The sequence below is a fragment of the Xiphophorus maculatus genome, chromosome 2 (assembly GCF_002775205.1).
Source record: "Xiphophorus maculatus strain JP 163 A chromosome 2, X_maculatus-5.0-male, whole genome shotgun sequence".
NCBI classification, from domain to species: Eukaryota; Metazoa; Chordata; class Actinopteri; order Cyprinodontiformes; family Poeciliidae; genus Xiphophorus; species Xiphophorus maculatus.
The window spans coordinates 7,161,888-7,181,363 of record NC_036444.1 but is presented as its reverse complement, the minus strand read 5'-3'; the positions used below and the strand labels follow the sequence as shown (position 1 = coordinate 7,181,363).

Sequence of the window (19,476 nt, the reverse complement as noted above, 5' to 3'; positions counted from 1 at the left end):
TGGATTGGTTGGTTTTAGTCTGAAGAAACAAACATTCAGCAGCCTGATTCCTCTTTCATCCTCTTTGATCATCTGCTTGGTCACACACTGATGTGGGATGATGCCCCATTTTTCATCTGGCATTTGTTCAAAGTCAGACAGTTTGGTTGTGTTGGTTATTCTGTCAAGAGCGAATGCCCACAAGTGTTTGTTTCCGCTAGCCAATTTTTGATGTTGGTTTGCCCAGGGCGCCAAACAGGCTGGGTCCGCCTCTAGGTGCTTTGTGTAAAATTTATAAGTCCAATGCTCCCCCTCCTTACATATAACCGTATATACAGTAGGTGCTCCAAGAAACAATGGCAATTAGTTATTTTAAAATAAACAACAAATCAACCAAGCTCATGTTTATTTCTGTTTTAAAGTTTACCGGATGTGAATTATCGCCACACGCAGGTCAAATGTTTTCGAGCTGACTTGCAGCACTGATTTATATCTCATCTTGTAAAAAAAAAAAATAAATAAAAATAAAAATCACTTCCAGCTCAGTTAGACACGAGAAAAGGACGACGGTCGATTGTTCCCGCTGACAGGTTTTGAATTTCTATAATTGAATTAGAGGCGCGGAGCAGAGGGAGGGAGGGAGGCAGGGAGGAGCTGCTGACAGGTAGACGCGCTTCGTGCTCCTTCGTGATGCCGACATCCTCCTCCGGCTGCTGCCACACCGGAGATCCTCACCTCAGATAGGACCGGAAATCCTCCCCTCATCACATCTCAAATAATAATCTTGCTTTTTTTTCTTCTCCATCCCCTCTGCGTTGCTGTTTTCGAGAAGATCTTTTTTTAAAAAAATGGCACCTCACGGATTAAAATCGCCCAAATCACCATCGGACTTATCTGACTGCAGTTTGGTGACTGTGAATCCCTCTCTTTCTGGCTGAGCGTTGTTCCTCCTTGTTTCTCCATTTTTTTCTCTCTCCCCCTCTCACAGCTCCTCTTTTCAGGACATCGAGGCGTTTTCTAACCCGAAGAAAGACGCGCAATATTTGGAATAACATCGTAACAATATGGTTTTTTATGCTGCACTCCCCTTTATCATAGTATCTTAGGGTTTAATTTTGAGAAGACAACTTGGAAATGGAGCCAGGGAAGGAGAAGGCATTCCCCATCAAAGAGGGGGTTAAACAGATCGCAGGAAAGGCCTTGGGGAAACTGTACAGGTAAGAGAAAGAAGTGATTTGATTTAATTTCATTGTTTCTTATTTTTAAAAAAACAAAAAACTTCCAAAAACTGATGCTCCCTCTCGTTCTTAAATCTTCTCACTCTTAGAATATAGTGGCAGCAGAATCGTGTGGCCCGAATATTTAAGGATCAGATTATTTCCCAGGAGGACGGTCTCCCCTCCACCAGCAGCTGGGGGTGTTTTTAATAATTAATGAAAGAGAACGAGTCGTGACACAAAGTCCTGGAGATATCTGTAATACCCACGAATAATTTCGGATCGATGAATCTTCATCCAATCATAAGAGAAAGCGTTTCACGTTCTTGCATATTTACGAAGCTCTACTTTTTTTTTGTCTTTTAAAAACGGAGCGAAATGATGGAGTATTTTAAAACAGAGCCAAAAAAAAGGAAGCAGTTTTGCTGAATTAATCTGTTTTATTTCGCAGTTTTAATGTAACCCTTTGTTCCTGCGCAGGTATCATTCCTTCGTGTTTCATGTCGAAATTGTTGCATTTAAAGCTGCAGCGCGGAAACGTGACTCGTTCCCGAGAAAAGGGCCCAAATGAGGCCTTCACATCCAACCGGGTCGTAGGAAATTAGACCTCAGGTTTTCTGTGGAGAAATTCATCGTGAGTAAAAAGCAAAGGCTAATTAAAAAAATAAAATAAAATCCAAGATAGAAAATGAAAATGAAACGGTTGAAATGATCTTCAAACGAAGGATATTGATGATGATGATGCTGCATTGCGGTTTGAAGGTCGGGATTTTTTCCCCTTACAGCAAGAAAACGAAAATAATGTTTCGATTTTATGGAATCAATTTAAGGGAAAATGCGTATTTTTTCAGAGAAAAACGATACAAATCATAGGTTTGTTCCCCTTTGAAGCCTTAAGGATGGATAGAGAACATATCCTTGAGAAAGAAAAAGGTTTTAATTTTCCTTTTTTCCTCAATAGGTCAGCAAGAAAAATAGTTTTTTAAATACCAAATCAAATTCTGATCGTTTTGTAATAATAATAATAAATTACAGTATTAGTCCTGTTCTTGATTTAACGCCTGTATCCATAAGAAAAGCATATGTAACCTAAAAAAAAAAAAAAAAAAAACCGAGCTGATGGTGTTATATAATCGCCTTGTGGTGCAGGAGGCTGGAGAAGCGGCAGCAGACAGGTGAGGCCATCGAGCTGACGGAGGATGGGCGACCCAGGGAGGACCAGGAGCGCAAGGCTCCGCTGTGTGACTGCACCTGCTTCGGGCTTCCGCGCAGATACATCATCGCCATGCTGAGCGGGCTCGGCTTCTGCATCTCCTTCGGTATCCGCTGTAACCTGGGTGTGGCCATCGTCAGCATGGTGAACAACAGCACGATTCATCAGAACGGCAAGATCATCGTCAAAGAGGTGCTAACTCCGCCCTCCTCCACATCAGGGAGCCCCTTCCTGTCCGATAGGTGATGGTGGGGCCGGAGCCTGTAGACCGTTCATTTTATTTTATTTATCTAGTTGTTTTTTTTCTTACTTACAGTTCTTACACATGAAGAAAATAGAGAAATGTTTCTTCTCTTCTATTTTTCTCTCACAAATAAAGCAAATGAAGTATTTCTCCGCTTTTTTATACTTACATGAAATGTAGAAAACAAATGGTATTTTTTTTTTATTTATTTTTTGTCTTTGTTTTTTAAGAAAGCACAATTCAACTGGGACCCGGAGACCGTGGGATTGATCCATGGCTCTTTCTTCTGGGGCTACATAATAACTCAGATTCCAGGAGGCTATATTTCCTCCAGACTGGCTGCAAACAGGTAAAAACACCGACAATTTCTACCGTCAGGCTTCAGTTTCTTACCAATTGCAGCCTTAATTTTAAAAGCAAAAATGTTTGCATGTAATCAATAAAGTTTGTAGTGTCGAGTTGCATAACTTTTTGTGGGGGATTTGGTATTTTACTTAATAATTCTGAGTAAAATAAATGCAAATTTATCACAGAAATCTGATCTAACTCAGAAGTTCTTCATTTTTACTAAGTTGACATTCAGTTATAATACAAATCATAGACTCACTGTTCAACAAGCAAAAATAAAGGTTGGTTAAAGCAACGACTTCAGTTATTTTTTTTAAATGCATAAGAATTGTTACCAAATTATGTGGTTAGAGTGGTAGAGTTCATTTTAACCATTGCAAAACATTACCATTAAAAAACAAAAAATGTGAAGATTGTAATGGATAATAATTTATAAATCCATTTTATAGTGTGCTACAAACAAAGATATGAATGTTGGGTTTGGAGCAAACCAGCAGATGAACTGGGGATTTGGTTCATGGCCGCCAGGCGTGCCTCCTCATGTTAATGAGCTCCCACGGGACGGCCGTGTCTAATCCTTTATGTTGGGACGCATGGCAACCGCACCAGCCAAAGCCTTGTGTGAAATCTGTTTCTAGGTAATGATCGTAGTACAATCTCAGTGGCTGCGGAGCCGACATTATTGTTTCGCTGATTGCTGGTTAGCCAGCTGTTAGCTGAAGGAATCGAACAAATCTGCAACAGTGATATATGACGAAAAAGATGAGAAACATTTTTAAAAATTATATATAACAATTAAATGCAAAATAACATTTTTAGGAGAGTATGGTGTCTTTATTTGTTAATTTGACTTTGTATGGCTTATTGAAATAAAATAAAGATTTTTAATGATCCTACGATGCTATCTGAGCTCTGCGATGCCTTTTGTTGTGGTGGCAACAGAGAACAATGTCATTGTTTTCGTTGTTTTTCAACTGACACACGTTCAAACGCTGTGATGGTTTTATTTTTGTTTTTTAACCAGCTACAATGTTTTTGTCCAGGGTTTTCGGTGCTGCCATTGTCCTGACATCCATCCTGAACATGTTCATCCCCTCTGCCGCCCGTACGCACTACGGATGCGTAATTTGCTTAAGGATACTGCAAGGTTTGGTGGAGGTATTGACGCACAGCTTGTTTGTACATCTCTTTCTGACCTTTAAAGCTCTTTGAATTGTTGCCTCATTATCAGGATGGGAGCTTTATCTGAACCTCATAGTAAACCACGGAAACCTTCTGCTTGCTGTTTGAATTTGACTGTGGAATGAGTCCTATTATGATCCATTCAGGCCACTGTACACAGATTGATCAGCAAACAGCATTGAAGCTATGAATAGCAGGGCTCGTGTTTAATGGTTTTCCATGCTGAAACAGCTGGAAACATGCTGAACAAAAGAGATAACATAAAAACCACTTGATGCAGCCGCCTCTCTCGGCTCGAGAAGAGGCTTCATTTCAGGAGAGTGAGATGTGCTATTATCAGATTGAAGGTCAGCCTCTTTTGTCATGTCGAGCTGCACACTGTCATTTCAATAGCTGCTCATGAGCATGGAGGGAGAGCGAACTGCCTGTGTTCAACGCCACAACTTATTACCACAGATTAAGCATTAGCATTTCAGGCTGTCTCCCACTGCAAGCCCCAGCAATTTGTATCTATCAATAGTTGATTGTATGCCACTTAGTGTTTAATGAAGATTTAATGGGAACAATTCAGTTTATTTATTTATTTGTTTTGTGAAATGGAGAGTCGACTTGAATTTGCACTGGATTATTAGTCCTGATTAGAAAGGTCGGCTCAAATGCATGTCAGTGTGTTTGTTATTAGCTTCCGTTTGCTCTGGAAGGCTTTCACCAACTAGAAAGAGACAGAGTCACGCAGGGAGTAATTGAGCGAAGGTGTAAAAATAGTCTTGTAACAGTGCCTTGCTAAAATATTTGTACCACTTGAAATTTTTAACCTATTGTCAAGTTCCAACTACAAGGCTTAATGTGTTTTGTTTGGATTTTTGTGATAGTACAAAACAAAGGAGCACATCATGTAGAAGTGGAAGAAAATTGAGGTTTTTATTCACAAATAGAATAATTTTCCTTCATAATGCTCTGCATCACGTTGGACTACCAAATCCTGATCAAATCCACTGAAGTTGTGGTGAAAACTTAAAATATGGAAAAGGTTCAAGAGGTGTGAATACTTTTGCTATACGCTGTAATAAAAGAAAAACATGAAAGCAATGATCCGACTTCTGTTTTGTCACTTTGCAGGGCGTGACTTACCCAGCCTGCCATGGCATATGGAGTAAATGGGCCCCACCGCTGGAAAGAAGTCGTCTGGCAACTCTCTCCTTTTGCGGTACAAAGCATTAACACTTATTGATTGTAACTAAATCTGGATCGTTGGTTTCACACTGATGTCATCAACACGTCAACTCTGAGATGCAAATACTGGTTTAGAATTACACTATGTTGTTCCAGAAGACGTTTAGCTTGTTGTGTGTACAACCAACACAGGCAGGATCAAATTCTGCTTATTCATGACGTTGTGCCTTGTTCAGGATCGTACGCTGGTGCAGTGGTGGCCATGCCTTTGGCTGGGATCCTGGTCCAGTACACAGGATGGTCTTCAGTCTTCTACGTGTACGGTGAGCATCACTCTCACTGCAAACTTTTACCAAAACATTTAGGGAAAAGACATAGGTTTCCTTAAATAAAGTGAGTTGCTGAATCATTACACCACTCATTTTTGAGTTCTGATGCAATAATTTCACAGTGGCGTTGTTAATAAACCGTGATGCGGTGACAATTTATGGGTTTAATATTTCTTGACTTGCAATGCCTGAAAACATTGTGTGCCATTACATTTGGTTATCTGTCAGTCCTCCTGCGTTTGCAGTAATCTTCTCGTGTTCTGGTCAGGAACCTTTGGAATATTCTGGTACATGTTCTGGATTCTGGTGTCGTACGAGAGCCCGGCGGAGCACCCCACCATCACCGAAGAGGAGCGCCGCTACATTGAGGAGAGCATCGGTGAAAGTGCCCAGCTCATGGGCGCTGCAGAAGTGAGTTCTGACCTATTTGGAGTCACCATTTCTGTGTGGGCCATTTTCAGCTGAACGTGTGTTTGTTCTGATTCTACAGAAATTTAAGACCCCGTGGAGGAAGTTCTTCTCCTCCATGCCTGTCTATGCAATCATTGTGGCCAATTTCTGCAGGAGCTGGACTTTTTACCTGCTGCTCATCAGCCAGCCTGCATACTTTGAAGAAGTTTTTGGTTTTGAGATCAGCAAGGTAAACAACTCATTTTTATATCAAAAGGCCTGAAAAATCATTAACACACATTTATTCTGTCAAATATACCTCAAACTAAGATAAGTGTAAAGTCAGATTAGGAATTTACTCTTGATGACTGCCCTCATATCTCTGTAAGCTACTGGTATTGTTGTAATTTTAAAAATATCTAACATATATATATATATATAAACATTAATTGGTAATATGCAGCATGACAATAAAAATAACTTACATACAGCTTGTAAACTGTGAATGAGCTATTTTCATCTACCTACTAATGTGCAGACATTTTGGCAATTTACACCAAATTCCATCCTGAGACAAAAAAAGTTGATCATGTCCAGCGAAAAAGATTTAATTCCTATTAAATGCTAGTTTATGATATATACTAGTTGAAAAGCTAAATGGACAAAACTGCAGCCTCATTCTAGTTCTGTATTCAGTTTTCAAGAGAATTCAGTTAGATGATGAGAGTAGAAAAGAAAATCTGCTGTAAAAAATGAACCATTGGAACCAGACTGAGGGAGCTGAGCCCATCTGCCTCGACCGGCTGGACCGTAAGAGGACAGAACAGACTCCATCTCATGACAGAATGTGTAACCATTCCTTTCAAGTGCAAACCAGTGCAGAATCTCAACAAAGAATGAAAAAACTGGACACCGACTACATTCATTACTGATTTTCATACTGAACTCTAGTCTAATGTTTAGATTGCAAAATAACCTGAGGCTGTAGATCTAAAAGCGGACTGACGGTGTGCTTGACGTTGCCACAGACATTGCCAGAAAATCTGACATTTTATTTTATCATGTTGTTAATTTAGTAAACTATGAGTGCATGCAGAGTTGTGTCCAAGCCTCCTGGTCTGATTAGGAGCCATATGTGATTGAAAAGAAGATTTTTTTCAAATTCATCTTCATTAGTTTTGGCTGTTGTCTATTTATATCATCCCTGTTGCAGTATAATGTAAAATGGGTTTGGGGTTCACAAACTTTATAAGGAGGTAATAAATATGATCTGATCTCAAGTAGCTTCTATGATTGTTCAAACTTCAGCTGGAGTGTGCACAAGCACAGCAGATTGCACATTATTTATTGAACAAGGATGAAGCCGAAATGGAGAGACGCATATGCACTCAAATGCCTCACTATAATATTGTATGACTTTCACAAACTGTTAGTGAGAAATAGATTTTTAGGCATTTTGCCTGGCAGGACAGGCCTGATTCTCAGCATTCTCCTTTAATTTATCCTCTTGCATCAAATTGTGCTTTTTCATGCTGTTTTAGATTGTGTTTTATTGAACAGGTACTTATTCAAATCAACATTAAATGTGCAGAAGGTTAATATGGTGCACATGTATGTCACCTGGATTGTTGTAGTTTCTTTTATTTTGTGTCTTTCCTTCTTACTGATTTGTTTGTTTTTCAGTTGTGTTGTATGTCACACAAAAGGTGAAAAAGACAGTAATATATTAAGAGAAGGGGCACTTGGACTTGAATGTCTTCTGTATATGAATATATATGTCAGGGGTGCCTAAAGTCAGTCCTCGAGGGCCGGCATGTTTTAGTTCTCTCCCTGGTGGTAGTAACAACCTTTTCAGCATGTCGATGTTCTTCTTAGGCCTCTAATGAGCCACCATTTGATCCAGGTGCGTTAAACCAGGGAGAGAACTAAAACACACAGGATGCCGGCCCTCGAGGACCAACTTTGGACACCCCTGATATATATATTTAAATTTTTAGCTATATTTTATTTGTTGTCTCATTTTGTAAATGGACACTAAAATGTTTGTCTGAAGGTATTTCAGTTTTAGAAGAACACGTGAAAGCAAGCAGCAGCAAAAAGTCATTTAAATTGGCTGTTTTATAATGACTTCCTCTAAAATATGGTTGCAGTTTGTGATTTGTTTCATTCCTTAATGAAAAACAGAAACAATCCAGACGGCAGAATCCAAGTAATCTCAAACCATCCTGACCTCTGCCCTGCATTGGGGGTGTAAATCATAACTCATGTTACTATGTCAGGTGTAATTCAGGATCACAATGAGAATCCACCATTACCCCGGTGAGTTATTGCGTCAGAGAGTCAGAGATCGAAATGCAGAAACATATTTGTTCGGACATAGTTGTGATGTTTCATTCTGGCTGTACCAGCTGCCTCAGAGAATTGTCTGATGTGTTTCCAGGTTGGAGCGCTGTCAGCTCTCCCTCACCTGGTCATGACCATCATTGTGCCTTTAGGAGGCCAGTTAGCAGACTACCTACGAACCCACAACATCATGTCCACCACTAACGTCCGTAAAATCATGAACTGTGGCGGTGAGGCTTCACTCTGACTCGTCTTTCTCCATTTTAATGTCTGAGTCTTTCTACTGAGTTGTCCTGCGTCTTTCAGGGTTTGGTATGGAAGCAACGCTCCTACTAGTGGTCGGATACTCTCACAGTAAAGGTGTGGCCATCTCCTTCCTGGTGCTGGCAGTGGGCTTTAGTGGATTTGCAATATCAGGTAAATTTTTTAAAGAACAGATTATTTTCCATATTGTTTCTCACAGCGCTCAACACCGTTTCTGTCTCTGCTGCAGGGTTTAATGTGAACCATCTAGACATCGCTCCCCGCTATGCCAGCATCCTCATGGGCATTTCTAATGGTGTGGGAACTCTGTCAGGCATGGTCTGCCCACTCATTGTGGGAGCAATGACAAAGCACAAGGTGAGTCTTTATCATGGGATGGTTATGTAACAAACTGATGTTTCATGCCTCTGAAGGAACAAAATGGTGATTTATTTTTAGCTTTTGATTACTTATTATTTTGAAGGGCTATGAAATGTACAAACAGGAAAAGAGGAAAAGAAGGGTCATTGGGTTCACCAAAGCAAACAAAAATAACATTTTCCCTTTTAAAATAGCCTGCTATTTGCGGTACTGCTGCATTAACTTTAATAATACTCTTGAATGATTTCAGGATTTGGTGATTAAATAAATGATATATTGATAATGTGATGCTTTGTACTAAATGAACTAAAACTTTATTGAAGTACCTTTTGATTCAGTTTCAGCATTAATTTTATTTTTTTTTACACTGAACATACAGTAACTCAGTGAATCTGATCAACATGACATAAAGTTCAGTTTTTCTAACTTTACTCATTTCTTCCAGGGATGTTATAAAGATTTTACTGTACAGTAGCATCACTTAGGAAAGGGTTTTAAAAAGCTTTACAGTATTACACTGATGCCACTGCATAGTGAAAACAATAACAAATATATCCAGAAACTATGTCAGAACTGAGTCAGTAAAAAAACTGGATGATCCTGCGAAGAAGCAAACAGCAACACTGAAGAACCTGGAAGAATTTCCAACCGGTTCTGTTTCTGTTGGGGTAATCTCATGCATTACACATGAAGCTGGAATAAAACGAAGTTCTTTTCTGCCTAAGAAAACTATCGAGCTTGGCCAAAATCTCAAAGAAAACGTATGTAGAGTCTGAATAAACCAACCGTAAACTTTTGGGCTATAGTTTCATAAACTATATTGGGTACAAAATAATATTGAGTGGTGAAAAATTATAGTGGGAACATAATGCTTTGGGTTTCCTTTCTTCACATAATAGAAAGGTAAGGTGGGTGAAGTTATAAATAGTTCCAAATATACAATATTCTATATCAGTTTTGACCAAAAACCTGATAGAAAGCTAAAAAAAGAGATTTTTCCCTTTTTTACCAACAATGAGAGTCCAAATATACATATAAATGAAGAGTAGAATGACTTTATATTGCTTTACAATTGTTGATGGGAAGAAAATAAAAGTTTTAAAATGGCCTAGCGAGAGTCCAGAACCAAATTTAGCAGAAGCTCTTTGGGTTCAGCTACGGAGGGCTGCAGGTAAAAGATGTCGTCACAATTTGACAGATTTAGAGAACTTTTGCAACTTTTACTGACTGAGCACTTAATACCAACTTAAGATATCCCATTTCACTCTGAAATGTAATCAGAATTCCTCACTGAATGCTGAAATTTAATCAAAAGTTGATACAACAAAGTATTAATTTAAAGGTGCGCACACTTATGAACCTCAGGTTATTGCATTTGTTTCCCTTTCCTAGCAGATTTGTTTATCAACAAAACAGTATTGCAGAAATGTGGTATTATAATGTGGAAAAGCTTTGAAATGAATGCCACATTTTTCATTCTGTGCATATCTTACCTTTTTCTGGTTCTAGACCCGCGAGGAGTGGCAGTATGTCTTCCTCATTGCCTCCCTTGTGCATTACGGAGGTGTGGTGTTCTATGGCATCTTTGCCTCTGGGGAGAAGCAGCCATGGGCCGACCCTGAGGAAACCAGTGAGGAGAAATGTGGCTTCATAGACGAGGACGAGCTGGCCGAGGAGACGGGCGACATTACGCAGAGCTACGGCGCCATGGGTGGCCCGGCCAAAAGCTACGGGGCGACGGCGCAGCTCAACGGAGGCTGGGTGCAAGATTGGGACAAGACGGAGGAATACGTCCAGGAGCCGGCGGGAAAGATGTACACTCAGCGTGGCTACTCTTAAACCATACAGCTATGGTGAGCCTGCCTAAAAAATAAATAAAAAAACAGGCACGCCATCGGCAATTGCACAAATGAGCATTGTATCAGATATCTAAACCCATTCTGTGTGTTCAAGTAGTTTCACATGAAATGTAAAGAAATAGTTTGCTCCAAGCAAGAAATATCCTCATTAGATAATTGTTTTTCATGTGTGCATATCGTAGGGCTTCACAGAACATACGGAGAGCAGTTGCAAAGCAAACTGCAGGCGTATGCTAGGCACCCAAACCTCATTGATCTACTTGAACAACATGAGCCAGATGACACTGCAGACGACCATCGCGTAGGGTCTTTCTCTTAGATACTACTCTGATTGCACTGAAACTATAAGTGTTCTAAAAAGAAAACTCTACTATGTTTCAAATGTGTTTTATGTACTGTATAGATATTTACCTGTATACTGTTTCTGTGAGACTATCGTGGATTTTGGGTCATTGATCTGTGTAGACATTAAGTATATAAAAAGGCCATATTTTTCATGGACAGTACCTCCTCAGGGAGACGTCTGCTTGCAAAAAAGGTCTTCATCTTCTCCAGTGAGGCCTACAATACATTTACAAGACAAAAATAAGCGTGAGTGAAGCTGAATCGTAGAGTTTTAGTGTGTTTGTTGCATGAATTTGCTCAGATCAATGTTTCAGATGCTTCACAGTCACAAATAGTTCTCATTTAGCCAACTGCTTAGCTCTTAGGTGGGTGTCTGCTGCCGTTATGGATAATACGACGAGTTCTCATGATCGGGCTGTGGTGAGAGACGAATCAAAAGGCGACTGCTCAGAAAAAAAAATGTTTCTTGATGTTTGGTGTGCACTGCAATAAATTCTCTGTACCAGCCATCACATTCTGTTCTGTAAAGTAACACAAGCTTGCTGTATGTAACTGTACTTCTTTTGAGTCACGTGAAGATCAACATGAAGGTGTGTGTTTTAACAATTTGTCACTGTCTGGAGAAGCCAGCTTTATCGCTCTTTATGCAGATGATGTTGTTCCATTTTGATGGCAAGGAATGCAGTGCTGTATGCAAACAGCGGAGTTGTTTGTGATCGCTTGATGTTCCTTGGTTGTTGTCATGGCCACCACGCGTACTTCTTGTGACACATTGATATCGTGACATTTGGGTGGACTACATGAACTATTAGATGGCTCTTCCACTTGACTTCATTCGCTGTTTAGACACTTTTCTTTGTTTTGCTTTATGAAACCTGCAAGGATGTATAAAAATATATGAATATTTAAGAATGTTTTAAGACGACCAAAAGATGCTATTATGGCTTTGTGCCTGGAGTTTATGTAAACAGATAAATGTGATTTTATGGCTTCTATTATTGTGTTTAATGAAGATGTATGTTGGAGTCTAAAAGTGTTATAAAAATACTCATATTTTATAAAAAAAAATAACGTAAAAGTCATATTTGGTTGTGTGTTTTGGTGATTTACTGTATCCTGCACAGACTGAAGACAATCTGTTTCACTAGTTAACCTTGTGCAAGCATCTCCTGCTCTTTCTATGTTTCTCATTAGTAAATCAATATAAGACATCTCTGGAGAGTAGGACAGATTACTGGACTCAGTAGCCTTACAGGAGCAGTAATTTTTTAACCAAGCAGGCTTACCATCTGTGGAACAAGGAGCATTGTCTCTGCACTGGATTCTGGTTTGGATGTCCAGAGAAAAGCAGCTCCAGAGGCGTCATGTTGGTGTGCTAAACTGTGATCTTCAGCCACACCTCAAATTCTCCTGTGCTGGAAAAAGATCAAACTTTGAAATAAAAATTCTTAAAAATAGAAAGAGAATAGTATATTGCTCTGGTTTTCCTACCAGCACATAAACTCAACATTAACTATTAAATTTAATACAACTATTGATTTACTTTTATATAAAGCGCAACAGCTGGATGATCAATACTCTTTAAAGTAGAACCCGTTAGCATTATGTACATAAAGCTAAAGCTTCATCTGCAAATTAGAAATTGAAAACCGTTGAGAAAAAATACAGCTCTGGAAAATATTAAGAGAATATGTTTGAGTAAAATGAACATTGTTCTTTTATTCTCTGACATGTCACTGACATTCCAAGCACAAATTTAGTATTTATTTGCAGAAAATGAGAAATGGTCAAACTAACGAAAAAAGATTCAATGCTTTCAGACCTCAAATAATGCAAAGAAAACAAGTTTATATTCATTTAGAAACAACAATACTTTTGTTTTTACCTCAGGAAGAGTTCAGAAATCAATATTTGGTGGAATAACCAGGAGGTGTTTCAGTGCAGTGGGCTCTTAATTTTTTCCAGATGTGTATGGATGCTGTATAAAAATTCATGGACATTCAATCTGATTGGTCTTTCCTCTTTTTTTTGGAAAATTCCATAATGCTTTTTGATAATGTATTTTGTTAAAAGTCTGATGAATTTTTAGCAAAGTCAGAAGAAAGCAAAGGAACATCATCCCATGTCTAAAGTACGGCGGGCGTAGCAGCATCATGAGGAAAGAACAACCAGGTTGTTTTGAATCATTTTCTTCATTTATGATTAAAATGGTAATTTAAATATTTACTCAAGTTATACTTGTCTGATATAGTATTCTTATTATTGCTATTATTTAACATTAAAGTGTGACAAAAGGCATAAACAGATTAAATCTGCAAGTGAGTGAATAGCTTCTCTTATGCAACTCTGTCACCAACATCAACTGGACTCACTTCATAAAAATGGGAAGTCAAAATGAAAAGCGGAAGACATAACATGCAGATTTTCAGTCTAGCAAATTAATCTGGTAATTGACTTGATGAGAGAGTAAATCATGTTGAAAAATTAAGGTTGTTTTACAGATTTCTCTTTAATCTCTATCTTAAGTACATCATGTTGTAATAAAACGTAAGGATCTTGCTGTGCATTTTCTCTCTGTGGGCGGCGATGAGTCATGTGAATCTGATCCTAGATAAAAGACTTATTTTTGATTCCAGGCCTTTATGAAATGTGTTATCAGTGCAACTCACTGGCTTTTCGTTGTCTGTTGTTAGCAGTGCATAAGCAAACTGAAAACAACTGCAGCCTCTTGCATAAATATTCAGCATAAAACAGACAGCTCTCTTATGTTGGACTGTGTGGATGGGAGCTTCAGCAGTCAACTGGTTTCCTGCATATGAAGGACAGTCTGAGCGTGGAAACTTGACTGATAGCTAGATCACAGAAAGCAGCTCCATGTCTAAATCCTCTCCCAGCTGACGCCCCGGCAGCAATTACAACAAATCCCAGTTTCTCTTCTGATGATCCGCCAGGGCGAGGAGGGAGGCCATTAATGCTTGCCGTTGCACTGCGCGCTTTTCAATGCACGCTAATTTGACGGAAAACACAATTGTGTCGCCGCTCATGTGGAACATGTTTTCTCATGCCTAACCAGGCTGTGAGGTCATGGCTGTTACACCTGTGACGGGCCTGTTGTGGGCGCGCGTAGAAACCTGTCAGCATTTCAAGGTGAAACTCTCTCAGCAGTTCTCCCGCCTGCATCTCTGATGCTTTATTTTTGTTGCATCCCAAAGCTTAGTCACTCTCGTCCCTGCCTGGTTGTGTAATCTGTGGGTGAGAGCTGAGGAGCTGTGGGTCGCTGGGGCAGGTGCAGCGTCGCTCCTTGGGGACTGTAATGGGATGAGGCCTTGGCCAGAATGAGTGTTTGATGACAGAGGTTGCACCCTTCCCCTGAGAGTCTGTCTGCATGCAATTATCCTCCTGATCCCTCCTCCAAATGTCCTCGACATTCCCTCCTCGCCGCTTCAATAGCCCTTAATTTCCCATGGAAAATTCAGCTCCATCGCACGCTGAAAGATCAAGTAATTACAGCTTCACATTTCAACGCAGCATTGGAGTAATTACTGTTTTATGACAACCCTCCCTGCTGCACAGTCCCCCACCTAGGGGCAAATAAATTCACATCAATAAATTCTCTTGTTAATTGCTTTATTAGTGGAGAGTCAGACAGCCGAGACTGGCTTTACAGAAAAAAAGAACATGTTATAAATGAGTGTTCTCCACCCACCATCACATAATTATATTTTGCAACATATATACATGTATATATGAGCAAACACATTTGCTCTTGGTTATCATCCTTCGGCATGAGACGCAGCCAGCATGGTCAAACAAAAAAATAATGATTGAAACAGCAGAAAATTACATATTTTGAATTATGTTTGAAATCTGGTGTCTTCTAAAACAGTCTGATTATTTTTTCCTTTTTTGAAAAACAGAAACATTTCATTTCAATTCACAATCAGGTTTCTTGAGTTATTATTATTATTAGTTTTTATTTTTCTATCTGATTTCTCGGGACCAAAACTGAAAGGCAAATGAGACTTTTCACATTTTAAGCCTCTTAAATCAGATATGATGGTTAATTCTCTAATATTGGATATATAATGAGCTGACCTTTGCCTAAATAGCTATAAAAACCTGCTTAATTTTATTTTGCATTTCCGTTTCTTCATATTTCAGCAGATTACTGGCCAAAAAAAACCCTTCCCTTTCTTTAAAATGCAAATTAGTTACTGTATCAACAGCTCCTCTGGCAGCCTTATTTAACTGTTCTAATGCAGAACAGAGTCCACATCTTCCTCAGAATTATTTTTCTCGTGGTGTCCATCATGTTCTGAGTGGGACACAGGTGTGACCAGGGGTCCCCCTCCTCTCATAGGCGCGTGCCGAGGGAGGGCTCTACCCTTTCAGCAACCCACCCCCTCCGAGAAATCCCTATTCACTCCACCAGATGGTGGCTGGGTCTGAGTTTTAATGAATGTTATCCTCCGTGACCCTGTGGACGCCGCAGAACAGCAGTGCCCCCCTCTCAGCACGTCTCACTGCAGTTTGCCACCCCACGCTGACAGAGAACAATATCAGAAAGCAAAACGGAAGGAGGGATGCTGGAGGAAATGCAAAAAAATACCCTGCTTCCCTGCAAGAATAGGCAGATTTGTTCTCTAAAATGACATATTGAAGGTTTTTACTTCTTTTCTTTCATGCAAACTATTTTATTTCAATAAAACAAAAAGGAAATCTGGTTCCAGCTTTGACATTTGTAGGCAGAGCATTTTCAAACCTTGTCATCTTCAGTCAGTCAGTAACACATGTGAGTCATCGCCATGACTGCTCACACCTCCTGCCAGTTATGTGTGAGGCTGAGAGTAAAAGTGAGAACCACAATCTCCTCAGTTGCAAGACTATATTAAAAACGCATTGGTTTGTTAAACTAAATTCTTCTTCTTTGCGTTTCTTCCCCATAGATCAGTCAGATTCCTCAGTCGTTGTTGGATTTCCTCCAGCCTGACGCATATGTTTTCATTGCCTGGAAATAAATTGGTTGTGTAGGAGCTGCCCTTGCCCACTGACCCTTGTCTGTCTCTACGTGAATTGCCTTCGCGGCGTGTTAAACGAGCCGTGGCTGTGTTGGTGTTTCCTCCTCTGCTCTAATCCGTCGTCTGACAGAGACCTGTCACACACCAGCTGACTGAGGGAGAGGCCAGAGTCTCACTAATTGATCCCTCGTCCACAGAGGTGCTTCGACATGAAGGTGAAGTCTGAGATGTGCAAATTACCAGTCCAGTCACATGACTGGCACAAAGCCAATCAAAATGTATTGGTTTGGAGCGAGCAGCGCTGGAGGGGATGTTGACAGAAAGGGAGTGAGAGAAAGGGAAAAATCATTTCTGGAGAATGTAGTTAGGAAACAGTTGAATTAATTCAGTGTTTGGCTGCTTTGCTGATTGTGTTTTATTACTTTATAGCCCTTTAAAGTCATTACTTATTAAACAAATCTATATCTGAATATTTTAACTTAGAAATAATCTATTAAAAAAACAATTAAAAAAATAAATCTTTGCATATATTCTATTAGATTTAGGTCAAGGCTATTCTAACATAAAAATGATTTGATCTAAATTCTAAAAAACTCAATCAGCTTTTCGATTTTTTTCATGTGTCTCAACACCTGACAAAAAAAAACCTTTGTTCATATTTCTTTAAGCAAACAGCAAGAAGCAATGTTCCATAATGCAGCATATACTGTGGATCATAATGATTAGTCATTCTGCAATACTACAGATAAAGTGATGAGTTTTGAAAGTCTATGAAACTTGTTTTACAGTTTTTCTTGACTGCTTTGACCTGCTTAAAGTAACTGGATTAACTCAGTCACTGTCACTATCTCAGCAGAGCAGAGCAGGTCTCTTGTAAATGTATGAACTATTTCTTATTGGTTTGACACGTTTTCCCGACTCTTTCGCAGAACAGTTAACACAGACGACAATCCCAAACTCCATTGTTGTAGCTATGGTAACTAAACAGAAATCCCTTGTTCCTAACTATCTGATTCTACCTACATCTGTATGAATCTACTGAAGCTTTGCTTCACAAAGAGTATGAAAATTTATTTTACTCTAGCATGTTAAATTTTTTTTAATTTCCTATTCTCTGATTATATTTTGGTTTACATTTAAAGTATTTTCTGTAATATTTACAGTGTTTCAGTTTAGTCAGTCATGGTATAAAATATATGCAATCAAAATTTGCATCAAAGCCTTTTTTAAAAATATTTTACTTTTTTAAAACATAGAACTAGTTCTAATGCATGGTTAGAACTAGTCCTAATCATGCCAAAGTTCTGATATTATACCTGCTGATACAAAACATAAAAATATACATAAATACATAACCTAAAAATTTATTTATTGCCTTATTGTTCAATTCCACTTCATAAAAAACATTCTTGAACAATGCTCAACAATAGGAAACCACAGTATAATAAATATAAATAACCATAAAAGCAGTACTGAACAGGTGCACTGCATCCTTCAGATGATCAGATATCTTTTTATTTGTCTTATTTTATTTAGTATTAACAGGCATCAGGCCGACAGATTACCATGTAAACTTGGTGATATCTTCTAGTTCTAAAGAAACCAGACGTCTGAGTGTCACTTTCTCAATGCCAACAGGATGTCCCCCCACACACTCAGACCTCTGACATCAAAGTCTCCATCAGCAATCCTCTGTGCATTTAGCTCATCCTCTACTTCCGTCCTCAGAGAGGGACAGGCTTCAAACAGAGTCAAATAATGCTCTGTCATTTTCTGGAAGGACACCGCAGAGTTTGTAGCAGCGTGAACCCATTCGCCTTCAGTTACCCTGTACTCCATCTCCGAGGCCCACTTCTTCAGCAACTTGCAGAAAGCATCTCTAAATTTCTGGTGTCTTTCTGCCAAGTCTGCAAGAACCTTGGAAGGCAGCGCAGTGCATACGTGCTGCAGCACGCCGCGCCGACTCTGCAGCCAGTCCAGAAGAAAATCCTGAGAGGCGGTTTGTACAGCCGAGTCTGTTGTCAGCAGAGCTGCAGCAATGACTGGACACAAATGCTCCGCTGCAACCTCAAATTCCTGAAGGACGGAGCTCAGGAAGTCCTCCACCCGGCGGGGATCGCTGCTCTGGCTCAGCGCGGACCCCAACCTTTCCATCAGCATCTCTCCCTGAACCTCAGCATCAGCACCAACAGAGGGGACGCCCAGGAGGGGACGCAGCACCGTACAGGCAGATTTACACTGAATGATCTGGTTGCAGAGGCCTCTGACGTCTTCATAGTCGCTGCTTGTAGAATCAGCAGAGGCCTTGGTTTCAAAGAGCATCTTCATGATGGAGATCGGCAATGCAGAGTTGTTCAACAGCCAGAGAAGCAGCAGGTCCTGGCAGCGGCCCAGATCCAAAAACGACACTGCGTTGTATTCGGGAAAAGCTTCCTTCAAACGGTGATTGGTGAGCTGCAGCTGCTTCTCCAGGACTCCTCTGATGACGGGGTTACCGTGGAACCTGCTGTAAATATGCTCACAGTACCTGGCCCAGTGAAAAGCCCTGGTCACGGTCTGCTCATCCCACTCATTCACCACGCCGCTGTGGGCAGCCACTGCCAGCAGCTCCACGGTGCAGCCCACGTTTTTCAGCACAGCCTCCATGTGGCGCTGTCCGCATTCACAGCCCATACAGTGAGCTCCCGGTGTTTGGCACTGATGGGGACAAAACACGACTTAAGCATTGAACCCTAAATGCCCCCTTAACTCCTAGACACTCGTTTCAGTTCAAGAAAGTTAGTAAGCTAGCTAAAAGTTCCCTAGAAGCAGCATTAGAAACGGTTTTTCGCAAGAACAAAAATAAACCATGTTTTAGGTCACGTTGCTCTAACGGCTAAAGTCCTACTACAAAAGAAGAATAAGACAATAAACATCATTGTTTTGCTGTTATCAACTTACTCGTCTTTACTTTCCAATGCCCGGGTCTTCCGTTTGTATTTTACTTGTGCGCATGCGTGCTGGACTACTAACTTTTAGCCCTTCAAAATAAACGACACTCGCGCTCGACAAAATAAGATTCGTATCAGGAGTGATAGTGCTGTCTTTGAACTCAGAATCAGACTCATCATCAAAAATAACAACAACAATAATAATAATAATAATAATAATAATAATAATAATAATAATAATAATAATAATAATAATAATAATAATAATAATAAAAGAAGTGA

At 39.8% G+C, this 19,476-nt stretch overlaps 2 protein-coding genes across 2 annotated transcripts; one reads left to right on the top strand and one right to left on the bottom strand.

Moving 5' to 3' along the window:
• The first annotated feature begins 625 nt into the window (after positions 1–625).
• slc17a6 (solute carrier family 17 member 6) lies at positions 626–12,328 on the top strand. The gene is made up of 12 exons (XM_005809891.2): positions 626–1,196; positions 2,346–2,601; positions 2,884–3,002; positions 4,045–4,159; positions 5,303–5,390; positions 5,593–5,679; positions 5,954–6,096; positions 6,176–6,325; positions 8,516–8,648; positions 8,725–8,835; positions 8,912–9,039; positions 10,552–12,328. The coding sequence occupies exons 1-12, from the start codon at positions 1,114–1,116 to the stop codon at positions 10,879–10,881; spliced, it is 1,743 nt and encodes a 580-aa protein (XP_005809948.1). The 5' UTR covers positions 626–1,113; the 3' UTR covers positions 10,882–12,328.
• Positions 12,329–17,612: 5,284 nt separating this feature from the next.
• fancf (Fanconi anemia complementation group F) lies at positions 17,613–19,260 on the bottom strand. The gene is made up of 2 exons (XM_005809914.2): positions 19,205–19,260; positions 17,613–18,961 (listed from the first exon to the last, which is right to left on the bottom strand). The coding sequence occupies exon 2, from the start codon at positions 18,935–18,937 to the stop codon at positions 17,882–17,884; it is 1,056 nt and encodes a 351-aa protein (XP_005809971.2). The 5' UTR covers positions 18,938–18,961; positions 19,205–19,260; the 3' UTR covers positions 17,613–17,881.
• Between the last annotated feature and the right edge of the window lie 216 nt (positions 19,261–19,476).